We start from the raw sequence: 15,638 nt of genomic DNA, 5'->3' as shown, positions 1-15,638 counted from the left end.
GTTATATCCATGGTTGGTGTCACGGGCCGTGCCTCGAGCCTCCAACATCTCCTGGGTCTGTGCTGAGTTTTTTTTGTTTCTCGCCTGGTTCCCGCCTTTCAAGATCAACAGAGGGAGGGAGGGGCCTGATTGCTCATCAGATGTATCAACAGTCAAAAGCCTGCAAGCTCTGCTTCTTGCCTTTTCAGGGCTTCACACCTTCAGCACTGGAGGGAGGGAGGGAGGGGCCCGACTGCTCATCAGAGGTATCATGCAAGTCAAAAGCCTGCAAAAGTCTCCTAGAATGCATAAATCATTAACCATTTCAGTCTCTGACACCAAGCAGGAGGAGAATTGTATTTGTTGTATTCTAAGAATATCATTGCTGAGAAGGTACTAGAACTAATAACAGTAACAATTCAGGTTTTGATGGTGGTTTGTTTATTTGTTTGGTTTTTCTCTTCCTGATAAGAATAAGTAAATATATATTTCATCATGAAAACATTTCTTTTTTTGTTTTTTTTTTTTTTATTCTTTTTTTTTTTTAGAAAGAGTTATAAAAACTCCCTTATCCATCTCTTGCACTGGGTTTTTTTAAAGGGATACACATTAGTCAGATTTGTTACCTAATTTAATACCTTCAAAATTAAGTAGGTGAATGTTGTAGCAAGGAGTGCAAATGGTAAAACAGATTGGCCCACATATGCAACAAAAATAAAAGGTAATGACAGATTGAATATAGTGAGATATTGTATGTAAGAGTGTGGTTACGAGGCCAGAAAACACAGATCAGAAACACAGCTAGAAAACTACTACTCAAAGGGGACTTTCTGTTCTACTCAAGACAATGTTTAATCATCCAACAAGACAGTTGAAAATATTTATAAGAAATCAGATATAAATCTAGAAACATGTCACATTTTCAGTGGCAACCTAGGAGGGGCATTGTTCCTCATTAAAAAAATTAGGTTTCCCACAAAGGGTAGATAATGCACAACACTGATTTTACCATCTTAGGTTTCAATATTAAGTTCATTGCATGTGAGAAACAGTAAAATTTCTGAAATACATATTTTATTCCCCAGCTCCCCCATCCCCTAGCCCCTAAAATCGATGCAGTGTGAAAAAAAGAAAGACAACAGTGCACTTCTCCTCGTTCTTCTTGCCTTGCCTTGCCTGTACCTTTGTACATATTTGTTAGAACTTCTCACGGAAGTTCCACCCAGAATGAAACTGTGATGGTAAATAATTTATATAATGGAATTTCAGTCATAAAAAGCGATGGTCTATATTAAGTCTTTTTTTTTTTTTTCAAAAGACTTTTCCACTTCAAGTCCCATGTCATCACATCCCTCTTGGAAGGCAGAAAGGAGGCATTGAGAAAACTATCTGGAAAAATGGTGTTTAAAGACTGGTTATTTTATGCATTTGTATTAATTTTGGGTCAGTCACATTATTTTATGAAATATTTTACTGAAAAAAAACCAGAATCATTTAGCTATTTTCCATCCTCTTTTCTTTAAGGGGAAAAAAAAAAAAAAGGAAGGGAAAATTGCATGTTTTTGTTAGGCAGAAGGAAGGGTTGTCCCAGAACTTTGCATTTATCATCTGGTCATGTGCAAACCTTGTTCAGCGCAGGAATAAACAGAGTCACGTTAAATTTGTTGTGAGCTCGAGCCTCTGACAGTGCTCATTTTATCAACAAAGACAAATGAAGGAGCAGAAATTGTAGCATGGCCTCTACTATTTCATCATTGTCAGCCTTAAATCCAACCATTCACTGCAGACAGCTTTTCCTCCTTCCTTCTCCCACTAACACTAAGCTGTCAGAATCCTTCTTGACATGGTCCAGAGCCTCAGTAGCAGTGACTAAAAGAGAAGGAATGAAATTAGCTTTTTTAATCTCTCTATTGAGAAATACCTTTTTTTCAGAGAAGGAGCTCTGAAATATCCTCTTTCTTCTTGTAGATGCCATTTCACTAAAAAGAGGTGACAGTAAATAGTAGAGTGGTTTGACATTAAGTGAAAATTTAGATGATTAGAGGCATCACACATTCTCTTGAAAGATAGTGAGTACTGAAGAAGAGGGGAAACTCAGCTATCAGTGGATGTTTATTTTCTGTAGAGAATTGCACATGAAATACCATAAAGAAAGATGCACACAATTAGAAAGTGCCCAGTCCTTACTCATTTTCCTGATAACATGCTGCATTGCCAGATTGATCTGATGACTCCAAGGAATCACTTCAGGTGTGTAACAGCTCCTCAGCACAAAAGGTCATGATCTGACCCTGCGCTCCAATGGTTAAATTCTTTCTTTTGAAGCTTTCCTGTGAAAGAACTTATTTGGCCTTTTTTTTAAACCTGTCATTTACTGATGGGAAAACTGACTGACAATCTCAAGGATAGAAAGTACACAGTTTGCCAGATGAGCCTATGTCTCAGTCCAAACCTGCACGACCCAAACAGGTGTTAAATGTTGCTATTTAGTTGAATAGGGTGAGGTCACATTCAAGATGAGACAAATTGAATTAGACAAGGCAGATTTCAAAAATACCTGTCTATCTTACCCTTGCAAAACAGGAGGTGACTGCTCATCAGACTGCTCATGCCTTGTATGAGACAAATAACATCCTAGGATATTGATGTAGTTATACTAGGATAATGACAGAATTAAACACAACAACTTAGAACAGTGTAAAATGTGAGAACCTTGATGAGTTTTGAAAGAGTGCACGCTTTGCAAAGGTAAGGAAAGTGCCAAACAATCATCCACTGGCAAAGACTACACAAGCCACCGTGTCCCACAAATTCAATTTTGGCCCTTGGACACGAACTACACTTAAGTGATTTTGAAAGGGATTAAAACAAACACAGCCCTGTCTCCCTGCTTGGTGATGGGCAGTCAGTCCTGTGCCATGGCTTTGGGAATATAATTGAGTGTTCCATGTAAAAACTGCCCTAGGGAGAGGGATAGAGCTCCTGATATCCACAGTGTTGGATAATCCCTGGCTGGGGGCTGTCCTTGCTGTACCCTAGGGAAAGATAGGGGAAAGTGGAAAGGGGGGAAATGAGAGTCCTGTCTCATTTGTGTGTCTGTCACTCAAATAAAGGAGCTGAGGGTTTGTTGCTGGCCCAAAGCCCAAAGGCCTTGGGACAGCCAACATTGTACTATTGAACTCTTTTTTTTTCCCCCTCTCTCTCTAAAACTGCCCTCTTTAATAGGAGCTTAGTGGTTCAGCTGGGGTGGTTCTTGTGGTGTCTGGGAACCTTTCCAGTCCTTTAAATTTGCCAGAGCTGGGGTCTGGGAAGGGGTGCTGATGTGGCCATAGCCAAGGCTCACACAGCTGCCACAAGAAGGATGTCCACAGCCTTGATGTGCTGGGATGCTTGGGAGCTTTGGAAGCCCAGCCTCAGCTGGAAAAGCCCAGCCATGGTGGGAGCAGCAGCAGCAGCACGAGGCTGAAGGCTGGTGCCTCTTCTCCTGGACTCTTGGTGCAAAACAACCTCTTCTTGGCTGAACCTCCTGAGTGAGTCTCGAGTTCCATGTGAATACTGACCATATGTGAAATAGGAAACCAAGATGGGTTTTTTCCCCCCCTCTTAAGGCTCTTAATTTTCTCCCTCTCTTCCTTCTGGGCCCTGTTTCTGTCCTAGTTATGTCTCTGCCCTTACTCCTCTTCTTGGCTCTCGTGCTTTGTCTCTTCTCCTGGAGGCTGGTGACAGCCCTTCCCATCTGCTGAATGGCTGAGGGGGAAAGGAGGCTGTCCTGACTCTCTCCATGACAAGGTGGACTCTGTGATCTTAGAGGGCTTTTCCCTTTGTCCCAGTGACCTGCTCCTGGTCATCTCCAGCTGCCATCCCCGTGCTCCACCCAGCCCTGGGCAGTGCAGCCTGGTAGGGCCAACTCCATCGGGGTGAGAGATCCTGAGAGCAAATCCCACAACCCTCAGAGCCCTCTGTGCTGGCTGGGAAACCACAGTCCCTTCCAGGTTGCCCGGGATTCGTATGCAAATGCTGAGAGCAAGCAGGGTGCCAGCTTGTGCCCTGCATCCCAGCGATGGGAGAGGGGCGGGAAGGACCCGGCCAGGAAACACGGAAAGGCAGTTTCACCGGGATAACAACACCCAGGGGATGGGTTTATTAATATTTCTCTTTTGTCCAGTGTAGAATAATACGGGTTGTTCAAAGCGATGCTGGGCAGGGGAGGGAAGGCTGGGCTGTGTGACAATCTTCGGCACAAGGGGGAACTCCCTGGAGCTTCCCCAGGGCTGCTTTGATCCCTGCCACGAAGCATTTAAAAATCCACCCAACTGGGATCGAGTTAGAGGGGAGGGTGCGAAAGCCACACGGGGCAAAGCTCCCCTTCTGTCCTCGCCATCCTCGGGGCCATAATTACCTAATTATCACCCGTTAATGATGGGGATGCAGCTCCTCCCTGACCCGGTCCCGCTCCACCACTCTCTCTGCTCTTCCTTTCAGCCGCGTTTTATTTATCGGCTTTAGTGGCGTTTCCAGCAAGGCGGAATCTCCGTGAAATGAATCGTTCCACCTGGACCCCGGTTTGCTCTCCAGATGGCTCGGCCCTCCTAAGCTGCCCTGGGTGCCGTATTTTCCCCGAGCTGGGCTGGCTTTTCCCCGTGTGCCGGCTCCTCCCTGGCTGTCGCTGACAGCTGCGCGGCTCCTGCCCTGTAGCAGCTCCCTGGCATGTCATTCAGGAGGAACAAAAGCGGATTTCTCCCCCACCTCCCCGCCAGGGAGGATAAAGGGGATGCTTTTGTGCTTCCCCCCGCGTTTCTGCGGGAGGGCCGAGCTTTGCCGAGGGGACCCGTCTCCCTCCAGGGCTCCAGCGTGGATGGGAGATCCCCGAGAGGGAATTGAGTCTGCGCTGGGTCCCACCTGGAGAGCACAGCTTGTGTCAGGTAACGTTGGGCTTTTTAACGTCGGACTTTTTTCTGGCTTGCTAAAAAACTCCCGAAAGCAGCATTTGCTGCTGCGTGGGAACTGGACGCAGAGGGTGACCCGGGGAGGGCAGTGGGGCAAGCACGCTCCTCTTTGGAGTTGGCAGCACTTGTCTCCTGGGTAGACAGCGAGGATGTGGGCTGGGGAAGGGCATTTGGATTCATTGCGAGCGGAGAGCGGTGTCTCTCCGTAAGGAGCTCCGCCTGAGCTGTCCCTTCCCCATGCATGCCCCTGATGGCTGGGAAATGTGTGTGGCTCAGGGAGAAGCGTGGGGATATCCGTCGATTTTCCCTGCTCGCCGGGACCGCGTGTGTCAGCAGGACGCGGAGTGTGCCGAGCTCTCGGCAAAGGCACCTCCGGGGAGCTGCCCTTGGTGGAGCTTCCCCAAATCCCTCTGAACTGACTAATCGCGGCCCCGAGCACCCGTCAGGGGGTTTGGAGCCTTCACCCAGTCCCGGGGGGTTCTGAGGTGTTCAGGTAGGGCTTGTCGTGCTGCTTCGCTGCTCTTCAGGTCTCTGCAGCTCCCTGGGGGCACCGGCAAAGGTGTTTTCCCACTGCCAGGGGGGTTTCTGAAGGCACAAGGGATACAGGGATGCTTTCTCGGGCTGGTGGGGTGAAGATCCTCAGGGCTGGGGTTGGTTGTCCCACACCCCCGCTGCAGGGGCAGCCGGGAGGTGTCCTCTGGAGGAGGGGACCTGAGCACTTTGTGGTCCACGGGCACATGTGGCTGCCCAGGAGATGCAGGTGTAGGAACAGATGAAGGACTAGGGCTAAGATGGGGGTTTAACTCAAAATAAATTCAAGGTGATCCCCCTTCGGGAATGTGCCCCCTGCCCTCCTGCAGGGAGTGTGTGGACACCACAAAGCCACTGATTTTCTGGTAACTTGTCACCCTGGTGGGGACTTGTGCTCCTGCCAGAGGCTTGTGGTGTGTTCCTCCAGAGCCTGACCAGGGGGAGGGACTAAGAGCAGAGCCTGAGTCCCTCCAAATGGGCTCTTTGCTGTCACAGAGCCTCAGAAAAGCAACGTAAAATGTGCCTGGCTGTGGGAGAAGCTGTGAGCAGGAGCTCCACTCTGGCTCAGGGCTGGGTCCTGCTGCTTGTGCCATCAGTGTGAGCTGTGAACTCTTGGAGCTTGAGTGAGAGCAGTCTGCTCTGCTTCACTGCAATCACTTCATGAAGTCCTTTAGGAAATACTAAAAATCATCTGGAGACCACATCAAGCAGAAAGAGATGTCAGATGTAGCATCTGCCTGGGTTTTGGCCAGGTCATGTCGTAGCTACCTTTGGCAAATCTCAGAACCACAGCCTTACCTCTGCATTTTTGCCTGCAGTGTGGGGAAACAGGACGGCTCAAAGTCAAAATACTGCATTACTCTCGGCTGGGCTGTACTGTGGGGCACCTGAGAGGATGGGGAAATCAGTTAGAGCTGGGAGACACCAGAAAGAAAGGAAAGGGTCTTGAGGTGGCAGCACTGCACAGGTTGGGCAAGGCAGCAGCCTTAGAAGGAACTTCTCCTAAAAGCAGCAGTTTGCCTGCAAGGATGGGGCTGGATTGGGAATATCCCAGCGCCCTTCGCTGTGCTGTGGTTTGGAGGAACTGTTGACTACTGAGGAGGAGTTGTGTGGGGGTGAGGGGGCAGGGTCTGACTAGGTTTTGGCTGGATTCTGTACTTCCTCCTGGCACAGAGGAAAGTGCAAAACTATGATGTTGTTGAACTGGTTGAACAGTGTGCTGATCTCCTGTCCCCGCTTCCCTGGTTGAACAGGGTGCTGATCTCCTGTCCCTGCTTCCCTGGTTGAACAGGGTGCTGATCTCCTGTCCCTGCCCTGCTTCCCAAGCAGGATGCACCGAGTGATGAAGGAGGAATCCAGCTTCAGGACAAGCAGCCTGGAAAACATGCCCCGAGACCCAGGCAAGGACAAGGTGCACATGAAGCTGTGCAGTGGGTCCTGCCACGCCGAGCAAATCCTGCAGACCCTCAACTCCTACCGGCACAGCGGCACCTTCACCGACGTGGTGCTGCTGATCGACGGGCAGGAATTCCCCTGCCACCGTGCCACCCTGTCAGCCAACAGCACCTACTTCAGGGCCATGTTTGGTGGCGACCTCAAGGAAGGCCACCAGGACATCATCAACATCCAGAAGATCTCTGCCTCCACCATGTCCCTCCTCCTGGATTACATGTACGGGGGGAACATCATCATCCAGGAGGACAACGTCGAGGGCATCTTGGAGCTGTCCGACCTGCTGCAGATCTCCAAGCTCAGGGATGCCTGTGTCACCTTCCTGGAGGGCCAGCTGCACCCGTGCAACTGCCTGGGCATCATGAAGTTCGCCGACTCCTTCTCCATCGCGTCCCTGACCGAGAAGAGCAGGAGGTTCCTGCTGGAGTGTTTTGTGGAGGTGTCGTGCCACGAGGAGTTCCTGGAGATGGGGGTGAAGGAGCTGGTGGGGTACCTGTCTGACGAGCAGCTGGTGGTGCCCCGGGAGGAGGTGGTGTTCGAGGCGGTGATGCGCTGGGTGCGGCACGACGTGCCCGCCAGGAAGGGGGCCCTGAGGGAGCTCCTGGAGCACGTGCGCCTGCCCCTGCTCAGCCCCACCTACTTCCTGGAGAAGGTGGAGATGGATGGGCTCATCCAGGACTCCAAGGAGTGCATTCCCCTCCTGCACGAGGCCCGCAAGTGCTACATCCTGGGGAACGAGGTCAGCTCCCTGCGCTCCAGGCCCCGGAGGTAAAACAGCCCCAGCTTCCATGGCCAGCATGGACCCAAAGCTGATGGATCTCACAGTTCGATGATTCCTGTAGTTCGTGGTCCTTGGGTTGTTTTTTTTTTTTTTTTTTTCCTTTTCCCCCCACCTATTGCCTCGCTTTTGGCCTCCTTGCTCCTGAAATGAAGCATTGGAGTTGTTTACCTGCCTTAAAGGATTCCTGTGGAATTTAATGCATGTGATGCTTTTTGTTTGCATTGTGCTCTAATCACAGCAGTGTCCAATGATCCCATCCAGGGAGGTGTCCAGACTAAGGGCAGGAAGGGGTGTTTTAAGCTCTTTATTTCCATCTGCTTCCCTCGAAGGGTAGAGCGCTGGGTTGAGACCTGTTTTCCATTCCCAGCTCTGCCACTGGTCTCCTTTCACCTCTTTGGATCTCTCCCTCACCTTCTCCAGACTGTTAACAGGAAGGCTTGGAGCAGTCTCAGTCCTGCTGGCCATCAGCACTGTGCTTAACTCAAAGGCTTTGCTGCAGGGTCAGGAATTAGTATCCAGAGGGGAAAAGCAGTTACTGCCCTGGTACCCACCTAGGCATGCTCAAATTATGATGTTTTTTTCTTTCCATTGATTTACTGATGAACAACCAGAAGGTAAAGAGATGCTGGCCCAGGCAGCTTTGGTCTGTAGGGAATTGTCTCAGCCTGCACAAAGCATGGAGGAGCTGAGGATTGGACCAAGCCTTTCAAATCCTCTTTCATCCTCCTCCTTCCTGTCCCCTCCCTTCTCGCAGAGAGGTTCTTTTCTCACCACCTCCTACTTGGCAGGACTTGCCTTCCCCTGCCGTCTGTCTCGTCTGCTCGCTGCTATTAGGGCTGGAAAGGGAGAGAGATTTCCTGGAAGCACTTCTCTCTCCAGGCAGAAAGCTCGCCCCAGGCAGGCTGCCAGGAGTGGCTTTGCACACTCCTGAGGATTATTGGGTCTGTGCTGGAAGGGGGAGGGGGAGTGGCAGGAGCCAGTGTCACTGTGGGCTTGTAGAGGTCATTCCCACTTCCCTTCCCTGTGCACTCTGGAGCTTTTCCCACCTGAGCTGGGGCATGCCTTTGATCTGATGGTGCAGGGGTGAAATGATTTGCCCAGCAGATCAGTAGCTGAAGCAGCAGAGGGCTTTGCCTTCCCTAGGATGTCCCAGATAGGATGGGAGGGATGCTGGAAAGGAGTGGCCTGGCCCAGGACTCACCCCTGCCCTTCCTGGTGCAGGTTCATGGAGCTGGCAGAGGTCATCGTGGTCATTGGGGGCTGTGACAAGAAGGGCCTCCTGAAGCTGCCCTTCACAGACCTGTACCACCCCAAGAGCAGGCAGTGGACAGCCCTCTCCAGCGTGCCCGGGTACACCAAGTCAGAGTTCGCTGCCTGCACACTGAAGAACGACGTGTACATCTCAGGTGAGAGAGCCTGGGCCAGGTGGTCCCTTCCTGGGGACAAAGAACAGCACAAACTCTGCTTGGACAGGCACTCCTTAGGTCTGTTCACCAGGAATCCTTCACGTGTGTCCCAGCTTCGGAGCAAAATCACTTCTCGGTGAAGGTTATCCTTGGGTGGTTTGGATTTTTCTGTCCCAAGGAATAGTTCCACCTTTGAGGGGGGAGGATGGCAGTGTTAAAAGCCCCTTCCCTACTGATGGGCATCTGTCAAGAGTGTCCAGCTGTGGAATGAGCTGGTTTTGGTGGGTGCTGTCAGAAGGGGTTTCCTAAAACATCCAAGTCCCTGCCTGTCCCTCAGTTGAAATACAGTGACTGTCAGATGAGTTCTGTGAGAGGGACGGAACAGTGTAACAGGGCCTTGAACTCCAGGCAGAACCTCCCTTGAGAAGCTGGGTTTACATGGCCATGACCCCACAACCACGTTCTGGCCATGGCTGCTCCATTGCCTGGGGGAGCTGTGCAGTGCTGTGGTGCAGGGAGGTGATGGGGCTGTCCTTGGGATCGCACCAGCCCTCCATCCCTCTGTTTTCCAGGAGGACACATCAGCAGCAGTGATGTCTGGGTGCTGAGCTCCCAGCTGAATGTCTGGATCAAGGTGGCCTGTCTGCAGAAGGGCCGGTGGAGGCACAAGATGGCAACGCTCCAGGGCAAGGTGAGCAACGGCCTGGATTTGGGAAGGAGCCACGTGGAGCACTGACCCCACTTCTCCTGCTGCCCTGGACAGTGAGGAACTGTCAGTGTTTGTATTCAGGGTCATCATGAGGGTGGGGAGGCCCTGGCACAGGTTGCCCAGAGAAGATGTGGCTGCTCCATCCCTGGAAGTGTCCAAGGCCAGGTTGGATGGGGCTTGGAGCAACCTGGGATAGGGGAAAGTGTCCCTGCCCATGGCAGGGGGTGGGACTGGATGATCTTTAATATCCCTTTGAACCCAAGCCATTGTGGCATTCTGTGACTCATTTAGAGATGGTTTGGATGGGAGTATAACTGGGCCATAGCCAAGATGTCACTGTTTCAGAAACAGCCCCAAATGAAGTTGTGTCAGTAAGATCCACTGTGGGACGGTGCCACACCTCTGCAGGCAGCTGTGTTAAGTCTTTGGGTGAAAGCTGTGCAGTGTGGGGTGTTTCATGGCACGGTTTGTGTGGGTAGGGACCTTCAGAGGTGTTACTGTGGCTCTGTGTCACTCTGGCCAAGTCCTCCCCTCCCCTCACACACCCCGTGACAGGGTAGCCTCCAGGAGTTCCTAATCCCCTTGCTGTGCTCCTTTTGTGGCAGATCTACGCCGTGGGGGGCTTTGATGGCTTTTACCGCCTCTCCAGCGTGGAGTGCTACGACACCTTCTCCAACAGCTGGTCCAGCCTGGCCCCGCTGCCCCAGGCCGTGAGCTCGGCCGCCGTGGTCTCCTGCCTCAACAGGCTCTACGTGCTGGGAGGGGCTGTGGATGACACCTCCAACACGGACAAGGTATTGCTGGGCCATCAGGGATGGGCAGAGACCTGAAAAACAAGGTTTGGCAGGGAACCTGGAGGGAAACGGGGTTGTCCCTGAGCTACAAGGGTGCCTTTTTTTTTTTTTTTGTTGAAGACTGATGGAAGCTCTGTTACAATAAGATGAGAAGTCATGCAGTGAAATAGAAGCCAGTGAGACTTGGGGACCAGAGAGGGAAGGTGGCAGGAGGTGGCAGTGTATTAGATGTGCTTTCTGTAGAGCCTGGTCAGCCCTGAGACGTCACTGGAACAAACCTTCCACACCATGGGCATTCACTTCAGATCAGCAGCAACATATTCCTCATGCCTGGCCGTGCATCTGCAAGGCAGACATGATGCTTCTGGTCTCCTGAGCTGCAGGAAGAGCTGTCAGTGCATCTTATCTCCATCTCCAAATGCTGTCTGGCACAGCCACCCTGGGGCTTGCAGTTTGTCTGGGACACTGGAGTGCAAGAGGGAATGCTGGAACCCCTCGTGGCTTTGCTCACCCCTCTGGGGGTTGGAGCTCCCACCCGTGTTTCTGTCCCCATGCACTTTTATTTCTAGTGAAGAGCAGCTTCCCCCAGGCAGGGGGATGTGGGGAATTCATGTTCCCACAGCTGTGTCTCCCCTCCCAGGTCCAGTGTTATGATCCAGAGGATGACAAGTGGACACTCTTGTCTCCCACCCCGTTTTACCAGAGGTGCATCAGTGCTGTCTGCTTGGACAACATCATTTATGTTGTGGGTGGGCTCCTCAGCAAGATCTTCAGCTACGATCCCAGGAAGGACAGCTGGAGAGAAGTGGCTGCCCTCCCTGGGCCTCTGGTAAGGAAGGGCTTTAGGAAAGAAGCTTTGGATCTTCTCTCTCTCTCTCTCTCTCTCGAATTGTGGCCATCTGTGCTTTGCTGGGGTTGAAGGCAGGGCAAACACATTGTGGGTTTGGCTCTGAGCACGTGGACGTGGCCTGTGCAGAGCAAATCAGGCACATGTCCTACTGTCAGTGTCCACACTGCTTGCAGGAGCTCTCCCACAGCAAACCCAAGTTTTCCTGGGAAGCTGGGTCTACACCACCTATTAATGCCAGAGGAGTGGATCTCTAGGGAGGAACCATTGGTGTTGAGGACCGTTCTCCACGTCATCTGTCTCAGTGGGAGGGTTACACTGCTCTGCTCTGCTCTGTGCTGATGGTTGTGTATCCTGCTTTATTGCCATCGCACTTTGGCACTCCCAGCCATGCTGCAGTGTGAGCTGTGGCACAGGGAGGAGGAATGGTGGGACACAGCTTGTGATCTGAATTAAAACACCAGGAAAGCACCTTTACAAGTGGCTTACCCGGGGAGGCACGGCCTGGTTCCCTGTGCCCTCGGTGTTCCAGAGACAGCAACAGCCCCATCACTGGCTGGAGGCATTTCCAGTGCCTAAACTCTGACAGAAACAGTGAGAGTGCAGCCCCTCCAGAGGCAGACATCTGTCACCCTTCCTGCCGGGCAGGGCAGCGACTCAACGCCCTGCTCAGCTGTCTGGAGCTGGAGCCCTGATTCTCTGCTTTCCTCGTGCTTTCCAGGAGAGCTGTGGCCTGACAGTGTGTGGAGGGAAGATCTACATCCTGGGTGGCCGGGACGAGACCGGGGAGGGCACGGACAAGGCGTTCACGTTCGACCCGGCGACGGGGCTGGTGGAGCCGCAGCCGCCGCTGCAGCGCTGCACCAGCTACCACGGCTGTGTGACCATCCTGCAGCGCAGGGACAGGTGACCCCGGGGCTCCCCTGCGCCCAGAGCCTCCCCTGGAGCCGCCCAGCACGTGGCAACAGCAGCCCCTGCAGAGGAGGTGCTCCCCCGGCCCCCGAGCAGCCTCGGGTTTGTTTTTCCCGGCCCCGCGATGGTGCCGAAGGATTTGATGCTGGTCCAGGTGAGAGGATGGAAGGGTCCTGGGCTGTGAAGCTGCATCACAGACCTTGCCACTGCAGCCCCCGGGACTGCTGAATTTGACCTTTGCTTAGGTTTTCCTGGCTGTAGATGAAAATCTTCTGCTGTGTTTGCAACAGAGGTTTGCTGTCCTGAAAGGACGTGTGTTTGCTGCTCTCTGATGCCCAGAACTGTTCCTGTAACAGTTACAGCTCCAGGATCCAATCCTTTGGCTAAAAGCTGTCAGGTATTTGTGCATTTGTTATAGAACCCTGTGCCAAATCCCAATGGGGACCTAGATGCTCCTTAACATCCATGAACAGAGAGCTGGGATTGGGACTTCAAAGTTGATGATCCCAAGAAAATCACTTCACTAAATCCCAAATAGTTCCAGCTCTGACTCTGCACAGGCCGTGTGAGGGTCTGTGCCCCCAAAGCACAGAGTGCTGTCTCTTTTCATCCATGTTTTGTGGTTGGACTGCTGTGTCTCTCTCACTGAGTGGACAAGTGAATCCTGCAGCCAAGAGTTCCTTCTTCAGAGAGGAGAAGGAGGGGGAATATTAAGGTGTAGGAATTAAGCATGAAGACCTGAAGCATGGTAGCCACAGAACTGTCTCATTTTGGCTCTGGAGTATGTAGCAAATCTTAAAATAAACTCCGTATTTACCAGCCTGGGGTCCCTGGGAGCCTGAGAGTGCAGCTCATTTGGAGGATGTTTGATGGCACAGCCTGCATTGCTCCAAGCTGCCCTCAGGTCTGGAAATGACCCTGAGCATGTTTGATTTGGTAGGATAACCGTAGTTTTTGGTGTTGGTGTCTTTAGTCCGTGCCTGGAACTGGTAATTTCTGGTGGCTCCATGTAAATGCTCACGTTGTTCAATTAGGGGCTGAATTGCTGCCAAATGTAGAGTGAGGGCTCTTAAAACCTCCCCTGCCTTGGACACTGTGGGGTGCACCCCTCCACAGCAGGCTGCTGGCTGGCTGCTCTGCTCTCTGCACCTTCCTCTCCTCACCCCAGCTCTTCCTGAAGCAGAGGAAATGACTGTGGCCACTGGGCCAGCTATTCCCCTTTGACTGTCCCAAACCTGCTGGTTGTGCCTGCTTCCCCCCATGCTCACCACTAAACCAAGTCCTCAAGGGCCACATCCACGTGTTTTCTGAATGCTCCCAGGGATGGTGACTCCACCACTTCCCTGGGCAGCCCCTTACAATGCTTCAAAACCCTTCCCATGACATTTTTTTCCCCCTAATATCTAATCTAACCCTCCCCTGGCACACCTTGAGGCTATTTCCTCGAGGATTTCCTCAGAGGAGATTCCACGTTGGTATAGGTTATTCCCACGAGGAGAGGAAAGGAAATTCTTGCTGGTAAAAGGCAATTTTATTTGCAATCAAATTGCATCCATATTTGGGTCTTTAATGGGAACGGAGATTCCAAGAGGATGAGCCTGCCCAGAGCAGGCACTGAGCAAAGTCTGATCTGCTGAGGAGGCTGAGCACTGTGGGGAATCCCTTGTGAAAGGGATGGTCCTCCTGCCAAAAGAAAGCCTGAGGAATGTGGAATGGGGCTGGGAACACAGGTGACCTTGCCTGGCTGCTGGTGGTTCTTTGTGCTCCCGCTCTTGAGCACAGGAATATATTTGGACATAGCAACAGCCTTGAAAGGAAAAAGGAGGAGTTTTCCAGTTGCATTTCCAACTTCTCTCTCCACAGTCTTCCCTGATTTTCCTAATGCCTCCTCCCGGGAGTGTCTTGCTGTACTTCCCACCTTACTCCTGTAGGAGTGAGCACACTCCAAAGGGTAGAAGATGTCCCTGTCAGCTTTCCCACGTGCTTTTGCCATGTGTGGTGTGTTCCAGTGGGTGGGACACGGTGCTGGAAGTTGTGGCACAGACACTGAAACATTTGCCTCGCTCCTGGTCCTGCTATTTATTGTACCCCTGAACTGTGTTTTGTGGGGGCTGTGGGTGTGCAGGGGAGGGGTAGGGAAGGGATTCAACTTGCTTTGATTTAGAAATAAATATTCACCTTGACTCCCAGCTGCTTTTTGCTTTGGGGAATTCATTTGTGCCTATGGCCTTCCAGAAATACATTGTTGATGGAGCATCACAGGAGCTTTGGGAACACCGTCCTTGAGGTGTCCCAGCCTTTGCCTGGGGTACCTAAATCCTCACTGTGAGCAAGCAGAAAGTTCAAGGCACTGCTGTTTGTCTGCAGGGAATGATATCTTTAACTATTCCATGGAATCACGGCCGAGTCAGCGTAGAGGAGGTGTTTGGATCATTCAAACTCTGCTGAGGACGGGGAAAACTTGACTTGTGTTTTGGCCTGATGGAAAGAGAAACCGAAAAACTGTTTGCCTTGGCTGTTTCTTGCTCTGCCTTGCTGTGGCAGAAGGACACAGAGCACAGAACTGCCCGGCACCACAACGTGCTTCACATCCCAGGAGGACTTTCCTCAGCCCACGTGTGAAGCATCTCCTGGCTGTGTTCCCAGGAGTGCCCAGACTTGCTGTGGGAGCTCTGCATGGCAAAAGCTGTAGAAGGAAGTAGTGATCACCTGCAAAGCATGTGCAGTAGGCTCAGCTTTATGTGTTTAGGCTTTGAGAAACAAAATAAATTACTTTTTTCTTTGCACTCCGACTGTCAATCACTTCCAGTGGTACCCAAACCATCCCTTCCTCCTCCATCCCTGTGGTTTTCCTGCTGCCTGTCTCAACAGTGGGGTTATTTGCATTATGGATGGAAGCCAGGGGGGAAGAAAAAGCTTTTTGTGAACAAACCACACGGGTGGTGTAGGCAGCAAGATCTTCAGGGCCTGATAACATTTGTCCATGACACAAAACCCAGAAGAATTATAAATAACCAGGCAGACAGGGCTGCTGGGGGAAGCAAGTGGAACTGCTTGTAGTAAACAAGGCACAAATGGCCTTTTCCATCCTTTCCCATGAACGCTTCCACCCCTCAGAAAGTCCACTGTACCCCTCAGAGGTAGAAACTGGAGCCTCCTCCACAGCCAGGAGGGAAAAGGGACCCTTCTAAAGAGTGAGCCATGGAATCCCAGAACGGTTTGGGTTGGAAGGGACCTTAAAAACCATCCAGTTCCACCCCCTGCCATGGGCTGGGACACCT

General features: G+C 51.6%; 1 protein-coding gene across 1 annotated transcript; it reads left to right on the top strand.

The window, feature by feature from the left end:
* Positions 1-6,786: 6,786 nt before the first annotated feature.
* Positions 6,787-12,355, top strand: KLHL35 (kelch like family member 35). The gene is made up of 6 exons (XM_017835991.1): positions 6,787-7,676; positions 8,911-9,095; positions 9,668-9,786; positions 10,410-10,598; positions 11,239-11,427; positions 12,167-12,355. The coding sequence occupies exons 1-6, from the start codon at positions 6,787-6,789 to the stop codon at positions 12,353-12,355; spliced, it is 1,761 nt and encodes a 586-aa protein (XP_017691480.1).
* Positions 12,356-15,638: the final 3,283 nt, after the last annotated feature.

Source organism: Lepidothrix coronata, unplaced genomic scaffold (assembly GCF_001604755.1).
Source record: "Lepidothrix coronata isolate B3197 unplaced genomic scaffold, Lepidothrix_coronata-1.0 Scaffold268, whole genome shotgun sequence".
NCBI classification, from domain to species: domain Eukaryota; kingdom Metazoa; phylum Chordata; class Aves; order Passeriformes; family Pipridae; genus Lepidothrix; species Lepidothrix coronata.
This window is presented reverse-complemented; position numbering and strand designations above follow the sequence as displayed.